General features: G+C 43.3%; 2 protein-coding genes across 6 annotated transcripts; one reads left to right on the top strand and one right to left on the bottom strand.

Annotated features, from left to right (window-relative positions):
* Positions 1-426: 426 nt before the first annotated feature.
* LOC135097713 (glutamate receptor 4-like) lies at positions 427-19883 on the bottom strand. Of its 4 annotated transcripts, XM_063999727.1 has the most exons (8): positions 19697-19883; positions 14336-19100; positions 13965-14134; positions 13534-13797; positions 12154-12410; positions 3882-4051; positions 3117-3209; positions 427-1819 (listed from the first exon to the last, which is right to left on the bottom strand). In XM_063999727.1, exons 1-2 carry the CDS (start codon positions 19881-19883, stop codon positions 18853-18855), a joined length of 435 nt encoding a protein of 144 aa, XP_063855797.1. In that variant the 3' UTR covers positions 427-1819; positions 3117-3209; positions 3882-4051; positions 12154-12410; positions 13534-13797; positions 13965-14134; positions 14336-18852. The 4 variants fall into 4 exon arrangements, with proteins under 4 accessions (XP_063855797.1, XP_063855780.1, XP_063855785.1 ...); XM_063999710.1 differs by lacking the exon at positions 19697-19883 and having other exon boundaries at positions 14336-15242; XM_063999715.1 differs by lacking the exon at positions 19697-19883 and having other exon boundaries at positions 427-2249; positions 14336-15242.
* On the top strand, positions 15368-25960 carry LOC135097727 (uncharacterized). Of its 2 annotated transcripts, XR_010266090.1 has the most exons (8): positions 15368-15508; positions 18490-19086; positions 19689-19965; positions 20726-21266; positions 22479-22664; positions 22823-22983; positions 23452-23560; positions 23766-25960. XR_010266090.1 is itself a non-coding variant. In XM_063999731.1 (7 exons), the coding sequence occupies exons 2-5, from the start codon at positions 21009-21011 to the stop codon at positions 22855-22857; spliced, it is 606 nt and encodes a 201-aa protein (XP_063855801.1). In that variant the 5' UTR covers positions 19826-19965; positions 20726-21008; the 3' UTR covers positions 22858-22983; positions 23452-23560; positions 23766-25960. The 2 variants fall into 2 exon arrangements, 1 of the variants encoding a protein (XP_063855801.1); XM_063999731.1 differs by lacking the exons at positions 15368-15508; positions 18490-19086 and adding an exon at positions 21762-21888 and having other exon boundaries at positions 19826-19965.
* The last annotated feature ends 470 nt before the right edge of the window (positions 25961-26430 follow it).

Below are 26430 nucleotides of genomic sequence, written 5' to 3' on the forward strand. Positions count from 1 at the left end.
GGCATTGCTATCCACCATGACATTCATCCACATAACAGAACCATCTCACATGTTGCATTCAGCCTCAGGGAGAGGAACCTCTGTAGCCTTGGGCAGTAGCCCTTGGTCAGGTTTGCTCCAGAGTCAAACCTGCTTACCATCCGAGAATACCTTGGGGAGGAATGAGGAAGCCTTTTGCTCTGAACCCATGAAAATTGTTCAACCCTATAAGGGAAAAATATGAATGTTGAACAAATTGATGAGAAATGGAAGGATTAATGGGCTAAGTGTGTTGGATTACAGAGGGCTTTCTTTGAAGGACATTTTGAATGATACCATAATTTTGGCCCTTAGCCCAAGGTTGAATACTTCTGAACCGTTCTTGCATTTTTAAGCTAAGTAATATAAAATGCTCAATTAACAAAGGAAGGATAATGAAAAGATAAAACAAATCAGGAATTATATCAATTCATAGCTTTATCATAGTTCTAAGTCATAAATACTACAAAAATTAGTCAATCTCTTCAGAAATAATTATAAGATAAGCTTTAATAATAAAAAGTATGTATAAATAGATGAAATGTTGTCACCTTGTTGTAAAGTTGAAATTAACAACATATACTGTGTGATTGTGACTAAGTACAAAATTGAAATGTGATTGGAGAAGGATAAAAGTTTTTCATTTGTTTCAGGCAAGAGGTGTGGTTAAGCAAATAGTGAGTCTGTAGGCTGTAGAGAGAGAGAGAGAGAGAGAGAGAGAGAGAGAGAGAGAGAGAGAGAGAGAGAGAGAGAGAGAGAGAGAGAGAGAGAGAGAGAGAGAGAGAGAGAGAGAGAGAGAGAGAGAGAGAGAGAGAGAGAGAGAGAGAGAGAGAGAGAGAGAGAGAGAGAGAGAGAGAGAGAGAGAGAGAGAGAGAGAGAGAGAGAGAGAGGAGGAGGAGGAGGAGGAGGAGGAGGAGGAGGAGGAGGAGGAGGAGGAGGAGGAGGAGGAGGAGGAGGAGGAGCAGCCTCAAGGTACGCGATCTTTAAGAACTCCCAAAAAAGCTGTTCCTCCTCCTCCTCCTCCTCCTCCGGCCATGCCTCCTGCTGAACTAGAGCAAGGGAGGGTATCTCCTGCTTAGCCTTCCTCCTCCTCCTCCTCTTCCTCCTCCTGCTGCTCCTCCTCCTCCTCCTCCTCCTCCTCCTCCTCCTCCTTCCTGCTTATTCTTGCTTTCCTCTCCAGCTTAATGTGATTATTTTTCTTCTTCTTCCTCCTCCTCCTCCTTTTCTTCCTCCTCTTCCTCCTTCTCTTCTTCTTCCTCCTTTTCTTCTTCTTCTTCCTCTTTATTCCATCTGCTTATTCTAATTTTCTTGTTTTCTACTCATTTTCTCCTCCTCCTCCTCCTCCTCCTCCATTTCCTGCATTCTTCCTACAGTTACTTTCTCAGCAGACGCAAGGTAGGCAATGCCTGTCAGTGTCCGGCCTCTACAAATCTTCTCCAAAGGTCTCTATCCATGAAATCCTCATCTCTGGTTATTTCTTGTAGATTTCTTCCTCTTCGTTCAGTAGCTTCTTCAACTCCCTGCATCCATCGCTTCCTAGGTCGTCCCACCGGCCTCCTGCCTAGAGGAACCCATTCCAGAAACTTCCTTGCCTATCTTGTATCTTCCATTCTTTGGGCATGTCCATACCATCTCAATTTGTTCTTTTCAATTATCTTCAGTACAGATGTTATCCCTAATCTCTCTCTGGTTTCTTCATTTCTAATTCTATCAAGTCTGGTCACACCTCGGATCATTCTCAGAACTCTCATTTCTGCTGCTTGTATTTGTGAAGATGTTCTTGTTGTCACTGTCCAAGTTTCTGAAACATATAGAAGTACTGGTCTTAGTATTGTTGTAAATATTATGGTTTTAACTTTTGTTGGAATATTCTTATCTTTAAGTATGGGATACAATGCACTGACATTTGCATTGTACTTCTGTATTCTATTTAAAATTTCTATATTCTGTCTGTTTTCCTCATCGAAAAGTACTCCCAGATAACAAAATTTGTTGGTCTGCTTCAGTTTAACGTTTTCTATGTAAATATTACATTCCTCCTTTATTCTGCCAACTTTCATTATTTCTGTTTTTTGTTTGTTCATTCTCATTCCTTCCCTATTTAAAACATCATTCCATCTTGTCATGGCCTCTTGAAGATCTTGTTGGCTTCCTGTCACGACAGCGACATCGTCTGCATAGGCCAGCATGATCTCTTTATCCTCCCTTACACACACACTTCCTTCAGGCATCTGTCCATGTATATAATGAATAGCAAAGGAGAGAGCATCAATTATTCAATTATTCAATTATTCCTCACACACACACATACACACACACACACACACACACACACACACACACACACACACACACACACACACACACACACACACACAGGTAATAACAATAATATCTACCCTATATTGTAATGCACATTTTCATAATCACCACTGAATCATCATCATCATCATCATCAATATTTTTTATCAATAATATTAACAGTATTTATATATGTACATAGCATTACTATTATTACTACACACACACACACACACACACACACACACACACACACGTACATACACTCACCTCTCGGCAGGGGTGGTGGGGAACAGGAGGAGGAGGAGGAGGAGGAGGAGGAGGAGGAGGAGGAGGAGGAGGAGGAGGAGGAGGAGGAGGAGGAGGAGGAGGAGGAGGAGGAGGAGGAGGTGGACGAGGAGGAGGAGGAGGAGGAGGAGGAGGAGGAGGAAGAGGAGGATTAACACTGTGTGAGTGACTGACAGACTGAATGACTGACTAACTCACTAACTAACTGAATGACTGACTAACTGACTGACTGAATGACTGACTAACTGACTAACTGAGTGACTGACTGACTGACTCACTGACTGATACATACATACATACAGACAGACACAAGTACACAAGAATAAAAAATAAAATACATAACTGAAAAATCATTGCAATACACAGACAGACAGACAGACCAATGACAGAAAGACAGACAGATGGAGACAAACTAAACAGATAGATAGATAGTGAAATGACCACACAAAACACACACACACACACACACACACACACACACACACACACACACACACACACACACGCACCTGTTGAACATAGTAAGCTGTGGCACCAGGTTCAGACGGCCGCTCTACACAGCCTCGGACGCCTCCTGTGCCAACTCCTTGCATCGAACGAACCTGTGTAGACATGAAAGTAAGCAAGCAAGTGTTTATGGCTAATTATAATACTCAATATGCCAGTATCATCTCCAGCATCACCATCTGCTCACCACTGGGGCCTCTCCTGGGGAGAGTTAGGAGAGTGAGAGAGGGGAGGGAGAGAGAGGGAGAGGAGAGGAAGAGAGAAGGGGAGTCTTGGAGATGGTTTGGGGTGAGTCTGGGATGGTCTGGATACATTGGGAATGAGAGAGAGAGAGAGAGAGAGAGAGAGAGAGAGAGAGAGAGAGAGAGAGAGAGAGAGAGAGAGAGAGAGAGAGAGAGAGAGAGAGAGAGAGAGAGAGAGAGAGAGAGAGAGAGAGAGAGAGAGAGAGAGAGAGAGAGAGAGAGAGAGAGAGAGAGAGAGAGAGAGAGAGAGAGAGAGAGAGACTGTGAAAGGCTGGAAGAGGCTGTGAGAAGTTGGGATGGACTGGAAGTCTTGGGGACAGTTTGGGGTAAGTCTGGAATGGTCTGGATACACTGGGAATGAGATAGAGTGAGAGAGAGAGGCTGTGAGTGGCTGTGAATAGCTGGGAGAGGGTGTGACAGGTTGTGAGAGGCTGAGAAAAGACAGTGAGAGGGTGGAGAAAATAATGGGAAACTGGAAAAATGAAAAGGAGAGATAGAAAGAGACACACAGGTAGACAGACACACCTGTAGGAAGGGCTCCTTAATATCCCCTTATCAGCTGGAGGGAGGGCTACAGGTAATAATCTTTTCTTCTTCCTTATCCGTGCCTCCTCCTCGTCCTCCTCTTCCTTTTCCTCCTCCACCTCGTACTCCGGAACTGGCGACCCCACCACCGGCACCTCCGACATGGCCTCCTGCGGGATGGTAAGGTAGTTAGGGAACTGTCTGAGTTAGCGTGTGTGTGTATGTTGGTTAAGTTTGGTTAAGTGTTAAATAAAGAATGGTATTTTATATTAATTTCAATATTTATCTACTTATTTTCTGTATTTTGAAGATACATGTAGCATTTGAACTGTAAACCTTTGTAATTGTCTGTCTCCTGCACACCCAGCTCGTCAACACCCCTGTGCCTGCAAACGGGTCACTGAACATTAAATAAACTTGTCTCAGTCCCCTACATACACACAAGTTGCTGGCCAAACACTTGATCAACACAAACAGTGGATAAACAGTGGGAATCTGCTGGTCTGAGTCCCCTACATACACACAAGTGGCTGGCCAAACACTAGATCAACACAAACAGTGAATAAACAGTGAGAATCTGCTGGTCTGAGCCCCCAAAACACACTAGTGGCTGGCCAAACACTACATCAACACAAACAGTGAATAAACAGTGGGAATCTGCTGGTCTGAGCCCCCAAAACACACAAGTGGCTGGCCAAACACTACATCAACACAAACAGTGGATAAACAGTGGGAATCTGCTGGTCTGAGTCCCCTACATAAACACAAGTGGCTGGCCAAACACTAGATCAACACAAACAGTGGATAAATAGTAGGAATCTGCTGGTCTGAGCCCCCAAAACACACAAGTGGCTGGCCAAACACTGCATCAACACAAACAGTGGATAAACAGTGGGAATCTGCTGGTCTGAGTCCGCTACATACACACAAGTGGCTGGCCAAATACTGCATCAACACAAACAGTGAATAAACAGTGGGAATCTGCTGGTCTGAGTCCCCTACATACACACAAGTGGCTGGCCAAACACTAGATCAACACAAACAGTGAATAAACAGTGAGAATCTGCTGGTCTGAGCCCCCAAAACACACTAGTGGCTGGCCAAACACTAGATCAACACAAACAGTGAATAAACAGTGGGAATCTGCTGGTCTGAGCCCCCAAAACACACAAGTGGCTGGCCAAACACTAGATCAACACAAACAGTGGATAAACAGTGGGAATCTGCTGGTCTGAGTCCCCTACATAAACACAAGTGGCTGGCCAAACACTAGATCAACACAAACAGTGATAAATAGTAGGAATCTGCTGGTCTGAGCCCCCAAAACACACAAGTGGTTGGCCAAACACTGCATCAACACAAACAGTGGATAAACAGTGGGAATCTGCTGGTCTGAGTCCCCTACATCAACACAAGTGGCTGGCCAAACACTAGATCAACACAAACAGTGGATAAATAGTAGGAATCTGCTGGTCTGAGCCCCCAAAACACACAAGTGGCTGGCCAAACACTGCATCAACACAAACAGTGGATAAACAGTGGGAATCTGCTGGTCTGAGTCCGCTACATACACACAAGTGGCTGGCCAAATACTGCATCAACACAAACAGTGAATAAACAGTGGGAATCTGCTGGTCTGAGTCCCCTACATACACACAAGTGGCTGGCCAAACACTAGATCAACACAAACAGTGAATAAACAGTGAGAATCTGCTGGTCTGAGCCCCCAAAACACACTAGTGGCTGGCCAAACACTAGATCAACACAAACAGTGAATAAACAGTGGGAATCTGCTGGTCTGAGCCCCCAAAACACACAAGTGGCTGGCCAAACACTACATCAACACAAACAGTGGATAAACAGTGGGAATCTGCTGGTCTGAGTCCCCTACATAAGCACAAGTGGCTGGCCAAACACTAGATCAACACAAACAGTGGATAAATAGTAGGAATCTGCTGGTCTGAGCCCCCAAAACACACAAGTGGCTGGCCAAACACTGCATCAACACAAACAGTGGATAAACAGTGGGAATCTGCTGGTCTGAGTCCGCTACATACACACAAGTGGCTGGCCAAATACTGCATCAACACAAACAGTGAATAAACAGTGGGAATCTGCTGGTCTGAGTCCCCTACATACACACAAGTGGCTGGCCAAACACTAGATCAACACAAACAGTGAATAAACAGTGAGAATCTGCTGGTCTGAGCCCCCAAAACACACTAGTGGCTGGCCAAACACTAGATCAACACAAACAGTGAATAAACAGTGGGAATCTGCTGGTCTGAGCCCCCAAAACACACAAATGGCTGGCCAAACACTAGATCAACACAAACAGTGGATAAACAGTGGGAATCTGCTGGTCTGAGTCCCGTACATAAACACAAGTGGCTGGCCAAACACTAGATCAACACAAACAGTGGATAAATAGTAGGAATCTGCTGGTCTGAGCCCCCAAAACACACAAGTGGCTGGCCAATCACTGCATCAACACAAAGTGGATAAACAGTGGGAATCTGCTGGTCTGAGTCCGCTACATACACACAAGTGGCTGGCCAAATACTGCATCAACACAAACAGTGAATAAACAGTGGGAATCTGCTGGTCTGAGTCCCCTACATACACACAAGTGGCTGGCCAAACACTGCATCAACACAAACAGTGGATAAACAGTGGGAATCTGCTGGTCTGAGTCCCCTACATACACACAAGTGGCTGGCTAAACACTGCATCAACACAAACAATGGATAAACAGTGGGAATCTGCTGGTCTGAGTCCCCTACATACACACAAGTGGCTGGCCAAACACTGCATCAACACAAACAGTGAATAAACAGTGAGAATCTGCTGGTCTGAGCCCCCAAAACACACTAGTGGCTGGCCAAACACTAGATCAACACAAACAGTGAATAAACAGTGGGAATCTGCTGGTCTGAGCCCCAAAAACACACAAGTGGGTGGCCAAACACTAGATCAACACAAACAGTGGATAAACAGTGGAAATCTGCTGGTCTGAGTCCCCTACATAAACACAAGTGGCTGGCCAAACACTAGATCAACACAAACAGTTATAAATAGTAGGAATCTGCTGGTCTGAGCCCCCAAAACACACAAGTGGTTGGCCAAACACTGCATCAACACAAACAGTGGATAAACAGTGGGAATCTGCTGGTCTGAGTCCCCTACATACACACAAGTGGCTGGCCAAACACTGCATCAACACAAACAGTGAATAAACAGTGGGAATCTGCTGGTCTGAGTCCCCTACATACACACAAGTGGCTGGCCAAACACTAGATCAACACAAACAGTGAATAAACAGTGAGAATCTGCTGGTCTGAGCCCCCAAAACACACTAGTGGCTGGCCAAACACTAGATCAACACAAACAGTGAATAAACAGTGGGAATCTGCTGGTCTGAGCCCCCAAAACACACAAGTGGCTGGCCAAACACTAGATCAACACAAACAGTGGATAAACAGTGGGAATCTGCTGGTCTGAGTCCCCTACATAAACACAAGTGGCTGGCCAAACACTAGATCAACACAAACAGTGATAAATAGTAGGAATCTGCTGGTCTGAGCCCCCAAAACACACAAGTGGTTGGCCAAACACTGCATCAACACAAACAGTGGATAAACAGTGGGAATCTGCTGGTCTGAGTCCCCTACATAAACACAAGTGGCTGGCCAAACACTAGATCAACACAAACAGTGGATAAATAGTAGGAATCTGCTGGTCTGAGCCCCCAAAACACACAAGTGGCTGGCCAAACACTGCATCAACACAAACAGTGGATAAACAGTGGGAATCTGCTGGTCTGAGTCCGCTACATACACACAAGTGGCTGGCCAAATACTGCATCAACACAAACAGTGAATAAACAGTGAGAATCTGCTGGTCTGAGCCCCCAAAACACACTAGTGGCTGGCCAAACACTAGATCAACACAAACAGTGAATAAACAGTGGGAATCTGCTGGTCTGAGCCCCCAAAACACACAAGTGGCTGGCCAAACACTAGATCAACACAAACAGTGGATAAACAGTGGGAATCTGCTGGTCTGAGTCCCCTACATAAACACAAGTGGCTGGCCAAACACTAGATCAACACAAACAGTGATAAATAGTAGGAATCTGCTGGTCTGAGCCCCCAAAACACACAAGTGGTTGGCCAAACACTGCATCAACACAAACAGTGGATAAACAGTGGGAATCTGCTGGTCTGAGTCCCCTACATAAACACAAGTGGCTGGCCAAACACTAGATCAACACAAACAGTGGATAAATAGTAGGAATCTGCTGGTCTGAGCCCCCAAAACACACAAGTGGCTGGCCAAACACTGCATCAACACAAACAGTGGATAAACAGTGGGAATCTGCTGGTCTGAGTCCGCTACATACACACAAGTGGCTGGCCAAATACTGCATCAACACAAACAGTGAATAAACAGTGGGAATCTGCTGGTCTGAGTCCCCTACATACACACAAGTGGCTGGCCAAACACTAGATCAACACAAACAGTGAATAAACAGTGAGAATCTGCTGGTCTGAGCCCCCAAAACACACTAGTGGCTGGCCAAACACTAGATCAACACAAACAGTGAATAAACAGTGGGAATCTGCTGGTCTGAGCCCCCAAAACACACAAATGGCTGGCCAAACACTAGATCAACACAAAAAGTGGATAAACAGTGGGAATCTGCTGGTCTGAGTCCCCTACATAAACACAAGTGGCTGGCCAAACACTAGATCAACACAAACAGTGGATAAATAGTAGGAATCTGCTGGTCTGAGCCCCCAAAACACACAAGTGGCTGGCCAAACACTGCATCAACACAAACAGTGGATAAACAGTGGGAATCTGCTGGTCTGAGTCCGCTACATACACACAAGTGGCTGGCCAAATACTACATCAACACAAACAGTGAATAAACAGTGGGAATCTGCTGGTCTGAGTCCCCTACATACACACAAGTGGCTGGCCAAACACTGCATCAACACAAACAGTGGATAAACAGTGGGAATCTGTTGGTCTGAGTCCCCTACATACACACAAGTTGCTGGCCAAACACTTGATCAACACAAACAGTGGATAAACAGTGGGAATCTGCTGGTCTGAGTCCCCTACATACACACAAGTGGCTGGCCAAACACTGCATCAACACAAACAATGGATAAACAGTGGGAATCTGCTGGTCTGAGTCCCCTACATACACACAAGTGGCTGGCCAAACACTAGATCAACACAAACAGTGAATAAACAGTGGGAATCTGCTGGTCTGAGTCCCCTACATACACACAAGTGGCTGGCCAAACACTAGATCAACACAAACAGTGAATAAACAGTGAGAATCTGCTGGTCTGAGCCCCCAAAACACACTAGTGGCTGGCCAAACACTAGATCAACACAAACAGTGAATAAACAGTGGGAATCTGCTGGTCTGAGCCCCCAAAACACACAAGTGGCTGGCCAAACACTACATCAACACAAACAGTGGATAAACAGTGGGAATCTGCTGGTCTGAGTCCCCTACATAAACACAAGTGGCTGGCCAAACACTAGATCAACACAAACAGTGGATAAATAGTAGGAATCTGCTGGTCTGAGCCCCCAAAACACACAAGTGGCTGGCCAAACACTGCATCAACACAAACAGTGGATAAACAGTGGGAATCTGCTGGTCTGAGTCCGCTACATACACACAAGTGGCTGGCCAAATACTGCATCAACACAAACAGTGAATAAACAGTGGGAATCTGCTGGTCTGAGTCCCCTACATACACACAAGTGGCTGGCCAAACACTAGATCAACACAAACAGTGAATAAACAGTGAGAATCTGCTGGTCTGAGCCCCCAAAACACACTAGTGGCTGGCCAAACACTAGATCAACACAAACAGTGAATAAACAGTGGGAATCTGCTGGTCTGAGCCCCCAAAACACACAAGTGGCTGGCCAAACACTAGATCAACACAAACAGTGGATAAACAGTGGGAATCTGCTGGTCTGAGTCCCCTACATAAACACAAGTGGCTGGCCAAACACTAGATCAACACAAACAGTGATAAATAGTAGGAATCTGCTGGTCTGAGCCCCCAAAACACACAAGTGGTTGGCCAAACACTGCATCAACACAAACAGTGGATAAACAGTGGGAATCTGCTGGTCTGAGTCCCCTACATAAACACAAGTGGCTGGCCAAACACTAGATCAACACAAACAGTGGATAAATAGTAGGAATCTGCTGGTCTGAGCCCCCAAAACACACAAGTGGCTGGCCAAACACTGCATCAACACAAACAGTGGATAAACAGTGGGAATCTGCTGGTCTGAGTCCGCTACATACACACAAGTGGCTGGCCAAATACTGCATCAACACAAACAGTGAATAAACAGTGGGAATCTGCTGGTCTGAGTCCCCTACATACACACAAGTGGCTGGCCAAACACTAGATCAACACAAACAGTGAATAAACAGTGAGAATCTGCTGGTCTGAGCCCCCAAAACACACTAGTGGCTGGCCAAACACTAGATCAACACAAACAGTGAATAAACAGTGGGAATCTGCTGGTCTGAGCCCCCAAAACACACAAATGGCTGGCCAAACACTAGATCAACACAAAAAGTGGATAAACAGTGGGAATCTGCTGGTCTGAGTCCCCTACATAAACACAAGTGGCTGGCCAAACACTAGATCAACACAAACAGTGGATAAATAGTAGGAATCTGCTGGTCTGAGCCCCCAAAACACACAAGTGGCTGGCCAAACACTGCATCAACACAAACAGTGGATAAACAGTGGGAATCTGCTGGTCTGAGTCCGCTACATACACACAAGTGGCTGGCCAAATACTGCATCAACACAAACAGTGAATAAACAGTGGGAATCTGCTGGTCTGAGTCCCCTACATACACACAAGTGGCTGGCCAAACACTGCATCAACACAAACAGTGGATAAACAGTGGGAATCTGTTGGTCTGAGTCCCCTACATACACACAAGTGGCTGGCCAAACACTGCATCAACACAAACAGTGAATAAACAGTGAGAATCTGCTGGTCTAAGCCCCCAAAACACACTAGTGGCTGGCCAAACACTAGATCAACACACAGTGAATAAACAGTGGGAATCTGCTGGTCTGAGCCCCCAAAACACACAAGTGGCTGGCCAAACACTAGATCAACACAAACAGTGGATAAACAGTGGGAATCTGCTGGTCTGAGTCCCCTACATAAACACAAGTGGCTGGCCAAACACTAGATCAACACAAACAGTGATAAATAGTAGGAATCTGCTGGTCTGAGCCCCCAAAACACACAAGTGGTTGGCCAAACACTGCATCAACACAAACAGTGGATAAACAGTGGGAATCTGCTGGTCTGAGTCCCCTACATACACACAAGTGGCTGGCCAAACACTGCATCAACACAAACAGTGAATAAACAGTGGGAATCTGCTGGTCTGAGTCCCCTACATACACACAAGTGGCTGGCCAAACACTGCATCAACACAAACAGTGGATAAACAGTGGGAATCTGCTGGTCTGAGTCCCCTACATACACACAAGTGGCTGGCCAAACACTGCATCAACACAAACAGTGGATAAACAGTGGGAATCTGCTGGTCTGAGTCCCCTACATACACACAAGTGGCTGGCCAAACACTAGATCAACACAAACAGTGGATAAATAGTAGGAATCTGCTGGTCTGAGCCCCCAAAACACACAAGTGGCTGGCCAAACACTGCATCAACACAAACAGTGGATAAACAGTGGGAATCTGCTGGTCTGAGTCCCCTATATACACACAAGTGGCTGGCCAAACACTAGATCAACACAAACAGTGAATAAACAGTGGGAATCTGCTGGTCTGAGCCCCCAAAACACACAAGTGGCTGCCCAGACACTGCATCAACACAAACAGTGAATAAACAGTGGGAATCTGCTGGTCTGAGCCCCCAAAACACACTAGTGGCTGGCCAGACACTGCATAGGCACAGATGGGGAGCTGGTTTTGCCTGACAGCACCCTCCATTATTCATGTAAATTCTGGCTACCATTTGCAATTCTATTTTGGGGAGCCACACCTCAGAGAGTCTCTTTTATTGAAGTTTTGTCCCCCCCCACGGCTGGCTGGCCTACATAACAAAATAAATAGATAATGTTTTTTTTTGTCAGTTAGAGGACTTTTTCATCTCTACCTGTTGAAATAAGATTATCTCGGAAAGTTTAAAAATGATGCATTACTACTACTACTACTACTACTTACCCTGAACAATACCTCATCCTCAGCATCAGAGGACGGCCCCTCCCCCTCCTCACTGACTAACTGTTGTTGTTGTTGCAGTTGTTGTTGTAACAGAATCAACCTCTTCCTCTCCCTCTCTCTCTGACGTGCCTCCCTCCTGGCCTCCCTCTCTCTCCTCCTCCTCTCCTTCCTCTCCCTCCTCTCTTGCTTCTCTCTCTCTCTCTCGCTGCTGCTGCAATCTCTGGGTCCACCATGTCCTCGTTGATCCTCGGGATTTGCTGCAAAAGGAGGGAGAGAGTGAGTGAGTGGAAGTGGGAGAGAGGATGAGAGAGAAGGGTAAAACTATTATTGTAAGAGAGAGAGAGAGAGAGAGAGAGAGAGAGAGAGAGAGAGAGAGAGAGAGAGAGAGAGAGAGAGAGAGAGAGAGAGAGAGAGAGAGAGAGAAATATGTAGCAGTAATAATAATAATAATAATAATAATAATAATAATAATAATAATAATAATAATAATAATAATAATAATAATAATAATAATAATATCTAAAACATTCCCTCTCTCTCTCTCTCTCTCTCTCTCTCTCTCTCTTTCTCCTAGTGCAACCTACACTCATAAATTATTTCTTGCCCCAAAAAAGCTAATTTGGAATAAGACAAACAGTAACAAGTCCGAACATAGCAGTGGATCTTAAACTCCTAGAAACTGGAGACATTACTGTATTCCAGACCTTGGCGTTTGTATACAAAGCTCTTAATACAAACACAAGAGACACGGGCTCATGATATTCAGTTAAGACAGACAGGTAACTTGAGGACACCCTTCTGCTGAACCTCCCGTGCCCAACAGAGTGTCGTCTCACGAGGAACCAAGCACTGGACCCGGCTCTCGGACACAGTTAAAAACAAACCATTACATTCCTTTAAATTACTGATAAAACAACACTTAACAAGTAATTATTCATTGTATTTATTAGTTTTCAAATTGTAATCAGCTCTACTATTATAAACATATGTAATTGTTTGTAATTTGTAATAGTTATTATTATTATTATTATTATTATTTACTTTTGTTATTGATATAATTCTTTTTTGCATGTATCTATAATTTGATTGGGTTAAAGTTATGAATTACTTACTAAATAATTATGTACTGTCTTTTTCTTTTTTTTTTCATGATAGCTGAATAAAACACTGGTCTTAAACCTTAGTGTAAAATATTCATTAGTCCACAAAGACCTTGTGCTCCATGGACTGGCCATCACATATCAGAATGTCTATATACCAGTCTGTCTGTATATATTAACACCAATATATATCATTTAATCAATCAATCACTCTGTAAGGAAAATATAGACAAATAAATACAATAACAACAGATGTATATACACTCTCTCTCTCTCTCACCTGCTGAGGAGGGAGATAAGCCAAGCCACAGCTAACCCAGGTGTGTGTGGCCCACCTCCACCTCCCATCACCCCCGCTGGCAGCACCGCATGGGGGCAGGAGGGGGTGAGGGATGACTGGGCAGGGGTCACAGGGAGAGGGGTGGCTGGGGCAGGGGTCTGGGGCTGGGGTCGGGGGAAAGCCTGGGACTCCGACCACTTGCATGACCCGACCAACTCCAACGACTTCTGCCCCTAATACCTGCGTGTTGTCAGCTGGAACAACCTGAGAGGAAGGAGGTGCTCAGAAGTAGTAGTAGTAGTAGTAGTAGTAGTAGTAGTAGTAGTAGTAGTAGTAGTAGTAAGATTGATTTTCTATCTCTGTCTCTCCTTTCTGTATGTAAAAAACTTTCTCTCTCTCTCTCTCTCTCTCTCTCTCTCTCTCTCTCTCACCTGTATGACATTCCCTGCCTGCACTATCATGGGGAAGTGGGGCTGCGGGGCTGAGGCATCTTGGGGCAACACCTGAAGCATGTTCCCCATTTGAATAACCCTTGTTGTGGCGGTGGTGGCAGTGGTGGTGGTGGCGTCAGTCCCCTCGGCTGCATCGTAAGGTACTGGAACTGTTGGGAGGAGGGGGGTTAGTTTGGGCGGCCACGCCCCGGGGACTTAGCCTTGGGAGGAGAGCGTGCCCAAAGGGGGGCAGGGACCGGTTCTTGTAGGGGCTGCGGGCACACGCGGGAGGGCGGCCCTGGGGAGAAAGCTACTGGATTCGTTCAAAGCATATCTAAACCTAACAGAACACTATTTACAAATAAACCCACCTGTTATAATTAGCTTGTGCAACAGTTTGAGGGCGAAGGTAAGGAGTGAGGAGCCACTGCTTACAGGGATAGCCACTGTCCCCGGGAAGGTATAGCATCCTGCAGGTACATGTTGTTCCTCAAACATCAGTTTGAGTGCTGACTTATCTAGTATTCTTGCATCGTTGACTGAGCCAGGCCACCTTGCCACAATGTCAAGAATCTTATAGTGAGCATCAAATACTACTTGCACATTTATGCTGTGATAGCGTTTCCTGTTCACATATACATGTTCATCGACATGAGGAGACACAATTCTTATATGAGTGCCATCAATCACTCCCACAACACCGGGAAACTGAGTTACTTGCATGAACTCTGCCTGTTTTTGCTGCACTTCACGCTGGGTGTGAGGGAAAGCCACGAACTGGCAGATTACTTCTGGGTCAGCCAGTGCATCAATTGTCTGTGATATTGCACGGCTGATAGTGGGCTGCGTTGTTCCAAAATCATCACAACTGCACTGTTGCATTTTTCCTGTGGCTAAATATCGTAATGTGATGGCCACCATCTCAGGGGTCAAGGCTCTATTTCTTTCAGTTTTACTTTGCAGCTTGTCTCTCACTATATCAGTCACTGCAACAATACCAGCACGGTCCAATCTGAATCTTTTCAGTAACTCAGCATCGTCGTACTCAGCGAAAATATCTCTTCTCACTCTGTAGGTGCGCCGCTGACGTTGTTGTGCCGCCTTCCTGCTAACGGCTGGGTTCATCATGCTCTAAATAAATTTTCCACCTACCTTTAATAATCTGTTGGAGGTAACTTGTGGAAAGAGAAAAAAAGTGCATTATTTTTATGCAATAATATTTTTAATTTTTGAACTTGAAAATGCAATATACTTTAATCCAGAGATTTAAAAAGTGAACATACGTTTTAACCCAGCGGGTGCTGTAAACAGTACGTTGGCGGTTCACACCAGTTCAGAAGTAAGGTATCTTAAATTGCACTCGACAATGTTGTGAATACTTTAAAATGCTTGAAGCCATACTTGATGCCTTCCATAACGTGTAAAGTAAGAAGTTAGCCTGTGTTAAAAAGTGGTGATCCCTGCAGATTACCAAGGCATCCAGTCTCCCAGCAAGTGCCAAGAGGCATTCATTCAATGCTCCGCTGACACCAATTTGCCCAAAGGTATGCATTATATGTGGAAAGTACATTACGTACGGTGTAGAGGTGGTTGTCTAGTGATATAAATGGTAAGGTGGTGGTGCTGGTGATTGTGATGGTACTACACTGTTATTACCGTATGTCAGTATATTGAGGCTTGATATCACTTTTATTAATGTGCCAGTATTTCATTACCTATCTTATGAAATAACACTAGCTCTTGATATATTCTTTTCTACAAACCTTTAACAATAATTGAAACGTTTTTTTAAAATTGAATTCAATGCCTTTTCTTATTGATGAAAATAGGAAATAATTATGGCTACCACTGGCTAGACACGCCATACCTTGCCTTGAGTTTAGGTATGGTTAGGTTAGGTTTGATATGGTTGGGTGTAGTTAGGTTAGTTTTGGGTATGGTTAGATTACACCAAGTACAGTTAGGTTAGTTTGGGTGTGGTTAGGTTTGGATGTGGTTAAGTTAGTTTAGGTATGGTTAGATTACAGCAGGTATGGTTAGGTTAGTTTTGGTGTGGTCAAGTTAGTTTAGGTATGGTTTGGTTACAGCAGGTATGGTTAGGTTAGTTTTGGTGTGGTTAAGTTAGTTTAGGTATGGTTAGAACCTTGGACAAAAAATGAGGAACATCACTGAACCAAAAGATTTTTATTTATTTATTTATTTATTTATTTTATTTATTTATTTATTTATTTATTTAATTTTCTTTTAATATTTCAATGAAAATTAGCAGTATTACTTATATCTGTCGACTTTCCAAGAGGGTTAGAGAATGCCTCAAGCCATTTGTAAGATAAGATTACACGTAAATTGCTTGGTTTAAGAGAAACTGGCATGTTAGTAAAATGAATCTTTACTGTCATGTGAATCAATATTTATAAATACAAAAAGTTTAAATCTCCAAGAACAACCTGTGTTTTACAGTAATGTGGGTAGCCCACATGGGACCCATAAAGTAGCCCACAAAACACCCACATGCCTCCCATTATCCAATGTTGGCTGGGTATATATATATATATATATATATATATATATATATATATATATATATATATATATATATATATATATATGAGGAGGCAGTAGACATCTGCCTAAATGATAATTACTACCAGTGAGGTCTAAAGCACTGTTCAGGGGGTGCTGTGAACTTATCATTAAACCCAGCTGTGACCTCGCTGAACGTTTCCCTTTGTGTCTCACAACACAAGGGGGCAGTCATAGCCTGCCCTCTAAAGACAACTCTCTTCCTCCACACAAAACTACAAGCACCTAATAACACACACACCCTTCACTCAAAAATTTTAAAATCATCGTGGCGACTCCTACACCAGCCTCGTAGTCCCCATCTGGGGAGGGGACCATAAATGTCCCCAGGTCAGACTGCCTTTCTGTCAAAGACCCTAAGTGTCTTGACACCCCCCTCAACTTTTTCTTCATTAACTTCTGCAACATTCGCAGTCAAAGATCTAATTTTCAATCTGTAGAACACCACCTCTCCTCTTCTAAACCTCATCTTCTTTTCCTCACTGAAACTCAGGTGTCTGAGGCAACTGACAGTAGCTCCTTTTCTGTTCCCTCTTACTTTCTCTATCCTCATTTTCAGTCCAAAGCTGGATGCTGCATTTATGTGCACAATGATTTAACCTGCTCTCGTGCCCACGCTCTTGAATCTTCTGAGTTTTCCACCATCTGGCTACGACTACAGAGTCACTCTCATACTAAATTTATCTGTGCTGTATACCTCTCACCTAACTCCTCTGATTATAAGAAATTCTTTAACTACTTAACTTCCAAAGTGGAGCACATTCTGACCCTCTTCCCTTTTGCAGAGATCTCCATTCTTGGAGACTTCAATGTTCACCACCAGCTTTGGCTTTCCTCTCCCTTCACTGACCATCCTGGTGAACTAGCCTACAACTTTGCTATCCTCCATGACCTAGAGCAATTGGTGCAACACCCTACTCGTATTCCTGACTGTCTTGGAGATACACCCAACATTCTTGACCTTTTCCCCCAGCCTCAGCCCCAGCCCCAGCCTTTTCATCCCAGCCTCTCCCAGTGTATCCTAGCCTCTCCCAGTCCATCCCAGCCTCTCTCAGTGCATTCCAGCCTCTCCCAGTCCATCCCAGCCTCTCCCAGTCCATCCCAGCCTCTCTCAGTGCATTCCAGCCTCTCCCAGTCCATCCCAGCCTCTCCCAGTCCATCCCAGCCTCTCCCAGTGCATCCTAGACTCTCCCAGTCCATCCCAGCCTCTCCCAGTCCATCCCAGCCTCTCCCAGTGCATTTCAGCCTCTCCCAGTCCATCCCAGCCTCTCTCAGTGCATTCCAGCCTCTCCCAGTCCATCCCAGCCTCTCCCAGTGCATCCTAGCTTCTCCCAGTCCATCCCAGCCTCTCTCAGTGCATTCCAGCCTCTCCCAGTCCATCCCAGCCTCTCCCAGTGATAATAAAGCAATTTGGATTTAGGAAAGGGAGATTGTGTTACAAACTTACTGAGTTACACTTAGATCTATAGAAAACTGTTATCAAATGGCATATAACATTTTATGTTATATGCCATAATTTATTATGGCATATAACAGATTATTATTACAGATGCCATTTCTTAAAGAAATGGCATCGGTTTTTTTTTTTTTTTTTTTTTTTTTTATTATTCTCTTTCTCTCTCTCCCTCCCTAAGGCAGTGCTCCTCTTACAAAGGAAAAATAAATAATTAAATAAAATAATTAATTTACAAATCAAGGGCTGGATTTGTGTCTGTGGAGGCCTGTGAGCAGCCTGAGTGTGGAGGCCATCTACCTGAAATATTTATATTAATATTTTTGTATCTGTATTCCATGCAGTTTTTAATACATATAATATATTATAGTGAAAGGAACATATTTATTTAGTGTAAATGAAACAAGTGGTTATTTTGATAGTAATAAAAAAAATATTTAGTTCATAGAAAACTAGTGTTTGATTAATTTAAGTTTCTTTCACTTACAGAATATTTATGTGGGAGACTCCTCAGATTGTGGAGACCCCAGATTGTGGAGGCTCCTGGGCAGCTGGTCTTTTTGTGGACTCCTAAATCTGGCACTGAACAAAATTCTCTCTCTCTCTCTCTCTCTCTCTCTCTCTCTCTCTCTCTCTCTCTCTCTCTCTCTCTCTCTCTCTCTCTCTCTCTCTCTCTCTCTCTCTCTCTCTCTCTCTCTCTCTCTCTCTCTCTCTCTCTCTCTCTCTCTCTCTCTCTCTCTCTCTCTCCTCTCTCTCTCTCTCTCTCTCTCTCTCTCTCTCTCTCTCTCTCTCTCTCTCTCTCTCTCTCTCTCTCTCTCTCCTCAACTCTCAACCACTGGATGGTATATCAGTTCACACAGCAAGAAGCCAAGGACCCACCGAGGCTGTCACTTGGAAGAGGTCATTGTTGTTGCATCCAGCATCCCAGCCTGACTGCCTAGACAGGTCCCGCAGGTTGCTGAATGGCAGAGGTGCAGGCTGCTCCACAGCAAGATGTGAGACCAGTGTGGCAGAGTATGATGTGTACACAATGAGGGACACACTGTAGCCAACCCAGTAGATTACCCGTGCTGCAGTGCTGATTGGGTAGGTGTTGGAGCCTGCAGGAGGAAGAGGAGGAGGGAAAGATGCCATGAAAAGGCAATTTTAAGACATGGAGGATGATGCAAAGGCAATTTAAAATCTTTGAAAGTAACACATCTTTTTAAATTTAAAAATGTAGAAAAGACCATTTTAAAATGTTTCAGAGATGAAAATGCAATTTAAGAGTTTTTCTCATCATTTCTAAAAGATTTATATCTCATATCTTACTAAGAAAACTGTTGATATCATCATATGAAGAGAACTACTGATAAAATTAAATACATTACTTGATATCCATATCAGTCATATTAACACCACTTGCTTATATTGCTCATGCCAGAACTAATTCAAGTTAATATCAGCTCAATTATGAAAATACACCAGGTATCATGTAAAGTTTCCCAGTTTTAAATATATCCTTTAATAACTGTCTTTCTGTATTCCCATCTTATCAAACATTAAACACCACTACCCTTGCATTCAACTTAGTCTCATACCCCAACAGGTCCTCACCCTGCTGTAGGAGGGCTGGCAACATGTACCAGCCGTCTTACCAAACACTAAATGCTCCAACACTTGAACTGACCAGTCTTACACCTCAACAGGTCCTCACCTTGTTGTAGGAGAGCTGACAACATGTACCAGCCAGCAGCAACTCCCATGCTAACAGGCTTCTCCCCCGTGGGTATGTAGCACCTCTGGAGTCGCTCGATGAAGAAGAGGATGCTGGCGAGGCCTGTCGTGTTAGCCGGGATGCGCCGGTACAGAGCTGTGTCCGTTGGGGTTGTGTAGGCAAGCATCTTCTTGGCAAGGTCCTCGTAGGTGGCCGCAAACAGTTTACGGCTGTGGGATGAGAACTTGTCTTGTGAATGTGACGTTGGGGTGAGTGTTAATCTGATTTTGTGTTACTATGTTCTGTGGGGAGTGGGTGTTAATGTGATTTTTTGTTAACTGAATGCTGTGTCTGACCTCCTGAGGTGTAGTATGGTGGGCCACAAGATTGTCCCTTTCCACTAGGGGCTGACAGATGATATTAAGAGTGTGAATGTGTGTGTGGTGTTAACGTGCTGGAGTGTGCACAGCCAGGAGTGTTTGGGGAATGAAAATAAAAGGAGTTATGGATGTTTAAAAATGCATCTTTTGAGAGCTAAGTATACAAGAAAGTTGGTGTGTTTGGGGAATGAGTAAACAATGAAGAAATGTTTTGAGGAACTGGGTGTGCAGAGGCAGGAGTGTTTGGAGAATGAGAATACAGGAAGACAGGAATGATTTGGGAATAAGTGTACAAGAAAGGAGTGTTTGAGTGACAATATATAAGGAAGAGGTGTTTTGAAAATGAGAGTACAAGGAATGAGCATTTTGGGAGTTAATATACAAGGAAGCAAGTATTTAAGGGACTCAAGTATACAAGATTATTTTCCTGTCATATGTCATTATACAGTGTTTTTCTTTGTTATATACATCATTCCCTTTCACTTTTCATATCTTGTGTTCTCGTCATTCTGATGTAATGTTACAGATAGAGAATGTTTGGTGTCAAATTTTCACTAATTTCATATGTGTATAAACTTTCATTTACTTGACTTTTTTTTTACTATTACTACTATATTTGCTTGCTTTTTAAACAAGTCTTTTCTTTCAGAGGAGGGAAGCACAGGGGAGGAGGAGGACGAGGAGGAAGAGAGTGAAGAGTCACAAGAGGAGGAGGAAGGTGGAAAGAAAGAGGAAGGAGAGGAGGAGGAGGAGGAGGAGGAGGAGGAAGATGGAGAAGGAAAGGAGAAAGATAAGAAGGAAGGCAATGTAGAATGGAGGCGTCCTTGGTTTATGTTCAGTAAAGCCCCGTATTCTTGTCATGGCAATGTAGAATGGAGGCGTCCTTGGTTTATGTTCAGTAAAGCCCTGTATTCTTGTCATGGCAATGTAGAATGGAGACGTCATTGGTCACATACTGTTCTAATGTATGTGCACTTGCCACGCTGTTCACCAGGCAAAAGGCGTTGCAGAAAGAGCGCGAGATCACTGTGTTGTGGGAGAAGACAGAGTCCCTTAGTGGTCAGCTGGTGACGGTCCACAACCACAGCCACTTTGAAGAGAATGGCCTGAGCCACGACCACCTTGCTCAAGAAAATATCACGTTGACAGAGCTGATTAAACAACTAGAAGATAACCTCAAACTTTCAAAGGTACCACAAGTGTCTTTGTATATTAGTTTGGTTTACTTTGTAAGATTAATCATTACTGAAAACAATACATGGAGTACGTGAGGTTGTGTGTTTGTTTATGCATGGAGACAGTTTCCTTAAAAATGGGTGGAGAGTACTATGGTGCTTTAGATGTGGAAGGATGAGTGGAAGGAATGCTTGGAGTGTGCAAGGCTCAAGTGTATGCAGAAGAGCACTGACAGGAGTGTGAGGACTACTCTGTCATGACCGTGTCTTTAAGACATGAACAAATGATGCAGTGTTGGAATCATGAAGGTGTAAAAATGCAGGATATGGATGGGATGCTACATCAGCAGCTTTTGTCATTAAGGGTGGTAAAGTGAAAGATTTGTTAATCACTTTGGTCTTTAGTTGATGCTTCTGGTGAGGCTTTCCTGTTTAAACTTGGCATAATATATATAAAATGATGTGGCATGTTAAACAAGTTAACTTACTGCCTTCTTGTGTCTTTCACAGATAGAAATAAAAAACATCACAAGACAGAATAGTGAGCTGCATGCACTTATCACAGAGTATAAAGTCACTCCCTCAGAGGAAAAAGACAAGGATGGCACGTCTTCATGTGAGAACTCAGAAGCTAAATGTGAGCTACCATCCACATGAATATATATTTGTATATCAAACTGACATTCTCCTTGGAGGGAGGATTTCCAAAGTGCACACACACACACACACACACACACACACACACACACACACACACACACACACACACACACACACACACACACACACACACACACACACACACACACACACACATCTCTGCATCAGGACTCAACAGCCAGACTGATAAACAATTACTTCACCCAAGATGATCAGCTGATAGGATTAGCTGTGGATGAGCCTCCTGTGGTGACTAGGAGTACAAAAGCCAGCAGCTAATTTTGGGAGCTGCCAGTCATCATGGTCCTGGTGTCTGAGGTGCTGCTTTTGCATTTTCCCAGTCATGGGTGGAGGCCACATCACATTTATTCATTCACAGTTGCTCTTAGTTATCTCTGTTACAAGTTTAAATTTTTCCTGGCTCCACAGACATTTCTGGTGCATCTAACCCTCTCTCCATTGCCCTTCTATTTCCCTTAGTCTTATACCCACTTCTTACATTACGTCTAATTACTTCCATTGGTCATTCTTGGCTGGCCCTCTGTTGCATCGATTTTTCACCTCCAGGTACAGATACCAAGGGGAAATTGCTGGGTCAAGTGGCTACACTGACATCTGAGGTTAGCAGGTTGGAGAGTGAGTGCAGCAGTCTTCAGGTTCAGCTAGACTGTGAGAGGGATAAGTATAACAAACTGCTGGGAGAATCTTTTGCTCATGAAAAGTTGTCTGAAGATGTCATAACTGAACCAAAAGGTAAGAAAGTTTATATTCTCTAATAATTAAGCAAATAATTTTTCCTCACTGTTGCTCAATTTTTTGAATTAATAACAAAATAAAAGCATTGTTATTGGATTTGTTTATTGAGGCTGTATTAAGAAAAGTTGAGAGAAACAAACTTATTGTTTTATCAGGAGAAACAACAGGATTGGGAGGAACTGAGCTTTAACAGAAGCTGCAACAACTGCAGGAGGCTCACAGGGTCCTGGAGAGCAGGTTAACTTGCAGCATGAAGGAGGTGGCAGATTAGTGATTTCTGCTGCATCTCACACACTTCTTATTCAATTGCTTGCAGGTTAGTGATCTCTGCTGCATCTCACACACTTCTTATTCAATTGCTGGCAGGTTAGTGATCTCTGCTGCATCTCAAACGGTTCTTATTCAGGTGTTGACCAAAGTACTAAGCCTTCATATCATTACCTTGCTCTGTGATGGAGGCTACACCATCTGGCATCTAGCTGAGATTTAATGTTGCAGTAAAGCTTCCATATGAGTTCATGTAGAGCAAAATGTTTTCAAATGCCAGGGAAGTAGTGTAATGTAACCTTCCAGAGAAATCTATCCCTCATTTATTAGTTAACAGGAGTGTTTAATGTACTTAATGTGATTAGCCAGGATCAAGGGTCAACTTCTTCACTGACCATTTACTCTCAGGTGATGTATCTGTCCTCCATGAGTCACCAGAGACACATAAGGTGTTGTAAGTGAAATTTCATCTATTAGATTTATTCAAAATGTGAATTAACACAGTTGTTTCCTGCAGGATTTGATATCAAAGCTGGTGCAGGAAAAGGAAGCAGATCATGACCTTCAGCAGCTCGAGAAGATAAGCAGCGTCCTTAAGAGTCCAGTTGCTATCTTTAGCAGTGTTGGTGAGTAGTAAAAACTGAGCCATCTTATGAAGTGCAACGAAACATTATTATTATCTTCATAATTTTCTTGAAATAAACAGATTTCTGTGGCATGTTGCTCATTAGCACTTTAATATCAGATAACACCAGTTATTTATGTAATGATGTAATGTACTAAGTAGATGAAATACAAGTGGCATCTGCTAACACTCTTGATGTGGAACAGGAACCAGTGAGTCTAAGACACCCACCAGCAGTGGAAAGGTGGCTGACGAGCGCCTCAAGCACTCTGAAAAGGTGGAGCAACAACAAGAAACAGAAAATTGCATCCATCATTCTTTGCCTGAGGAGGGAATTGATGCTCTGTTGACCCTTCACACTGATGTCCCTCATGAGGAGGCAGAATATGAATCCTACAGAACTTGCCCATAGAAAGACCAAAACTGTTACTGCTGCCACACTGCCACCACTTCCACTGACACCAAAAGCCCAACTGTGCAGAGAATCCTGGACCTCCGCAATGAAATGGAGTCCACCAGTCACCTGGAGCACTTTAGCCTCCAAAAGTTCCATCCGTGTCCATTGTGTTTGGGTAAACTTATCACTGTATAAGGGGACAAGTATCAGTGTATGGTTACTATATACTCATTTGTACTTAAAGATGTCATGTCACATCATTCTCTCTCTCTCTCTCTCTCTCTCTCTCTCTCTCTCTCTCTCTCTCTCTCTCTCTCTCTCTCTCTCTCTCTCTCTCTCTCTCTCTCTCTCTCTCTCTCTCTCTCTCTCTCTCTCTCTCTCTCTCTCTCTCTCTCTCTCTCTCTCTCTCTCTCTCTCTCTCTCTCTCTCTCTCTCTCTCTCTCTCTCTTTCTTTCTTTCTTTCTTTCTTTCTTTCTTTTTGCATATTTTACTGCTTTACATTCCTCCCCACAGTATTTTTTCATCTACTTTATGACTGCAGTAGTTTTATCATCCCAGTGTATGCCGTATCCACTCTGAAACTGTAATTCACCAATCAGCTCAAATGTGTCTCTGTTTTGATAATCATTAATTTGTTTCAGCTACACAACCACTCTGATAAGGGACAAAATCTACTTCACCAGTCATCTATGTCATACAGTCATATATATTCATACATATGACAAAATACTCTTCCTAAGACATTTCTTATTTTCTCTTCTCAAGTGACCTGTCCATCTATCTAAGGTACCACATAACATTTAAAACTTACAATATTGCATTTAATTCATGAACATTTTTTTGTCTATGTAGACTTGAAATTGTATTGCGTATAGACTTGAAATGTATTGGGAGTTTTCTCTATCTCTCATTCTATACCTAACACCTGTTCCTAAGAATCCCCAGGTGATAGCCATGGTGACTGGCTGGTCTCCTACTGAGTGGCTGGGGTTTTCCAAAAGTGAGGGTTGGTGTTCTATACCATACCATGTGCCCTGTTTGTGTTCCTTCTCTATCCTCTGTATTATATTCTATGTAAAGATGGTGCTGGGGTGGGATCTACTTCTTATTCCCTAAAAGTGATGAGGAGTGACACTGGGCAGCATTAATTTGCTCCTTAGAGATGGCTGGGTTCCTGTGGATGAGTGGGCCATGCTGTGCTTTGTCAAGGATGGTGTTTGGTATTGTGATGACTCTTGCCACAATCAAGTGTCTCCCACAGAGTAGTGGAGTACCTATGTATGGTGTTGACCCAAGCTGTCCAGGTCTCATCCAATGCCTTAATATGATTTAGATGATCAAAATGGTTTAACTCACCATTTAATCAGCTGACTGATTTGAATGGAGAAGTATGTAATGTGTTGTAGCCTAACCATCCCTGCCAGCATGGTCAGACTCTTGGTAGTAACCTGAAATGCTCCTAGGTAGTGAGTATCATTGCACATAATGATCTTTACTTTGTCAGTAATTCAATGATACTGAATATTACTCTACTGGATTTTGCTCAGCACTGCTTGGTAACTTTTGGCCATAATCCCAGGTCTGGAATGATATGAAGCCATGTTTTTACATTCCATATGAGACAGGCAAGCACTATGCTTTGCCTGACTGATACCTCTACTTTGCATTTATGACCCCAGGTAGTTCATCTCTCTCTCTCTCTCTCTCTCTCTCTCTCTCTCTCTCTCTCTCTCTCTCTCTCTCTCTCTCTCTCTCTCTCTCTCTCTCTCTCTCTCTCTCTCTCTCTCTCTCTCTCTCTCTCTCTCTCTCTCTCTCTCTCTCTCTCTCTCTCTGTTTGGAATTATACTGTATATTAAGAAATATCATTAAAGAGTGTGTGTGTGTGTGTGTGTAAAAAGTGTTTGCATTATTGTGCATTTGATATTATAGCCCCAGGTTCTTAAAGTTTTCTGGTTTCATGATTTATAAAGATTGCTATTTTTAATAAAGTTATTGAAATTGTTATTGAGTGTTTGTATTGAACTCTTTAGCTTTGTAATAGTGTGCGTCTCATCATGCATTCATTAATGATGTAGAGTGGAAATGTCCACTCCTATCATGCATAATATCAATGCATTATTGGTTTATGTTGTTATTTGTGTATAAATTGTAAAGTTATGCCAGTCTATTTTAGTACAAACTAAATATCAGCTGGAAGAGAGGACAGGTAATGGCACACTAAAACACAGGAAGGGACAATGATATAACCATCCAATTTAACAATACACAGAGGAAGAAGAATGAGAAAGCAATAAAAATGGATTATTTAATGGATGATTAATAGACCCTCATTTGTAATCTTATTTCAGGCAAGAATATTAAAAGAGACAGCTGGCTTGCCCTTTGTACTTGTTCATACGTGACAGAATGAGAGATCTAGGGGTGGGGGTGACACCTGGAAATGGGTATGATTCACGAAGGGATTGATTTATTGC

This window comes from Scylla paramamosain, chromosome 4 (genome assembly GCF_035594125.1).
Source record: "Scylla paramamosain isolate STU-SP2022 chromosome 4, ASM3559412v1, whole genome shotgun sequence".
NCBI classification, from domain to species: Eukaryota; Metazoa; Arthropoda; class Malacostraca; order Decapoda; family Portunidae; genus Scylla; species Scylla paramamosain.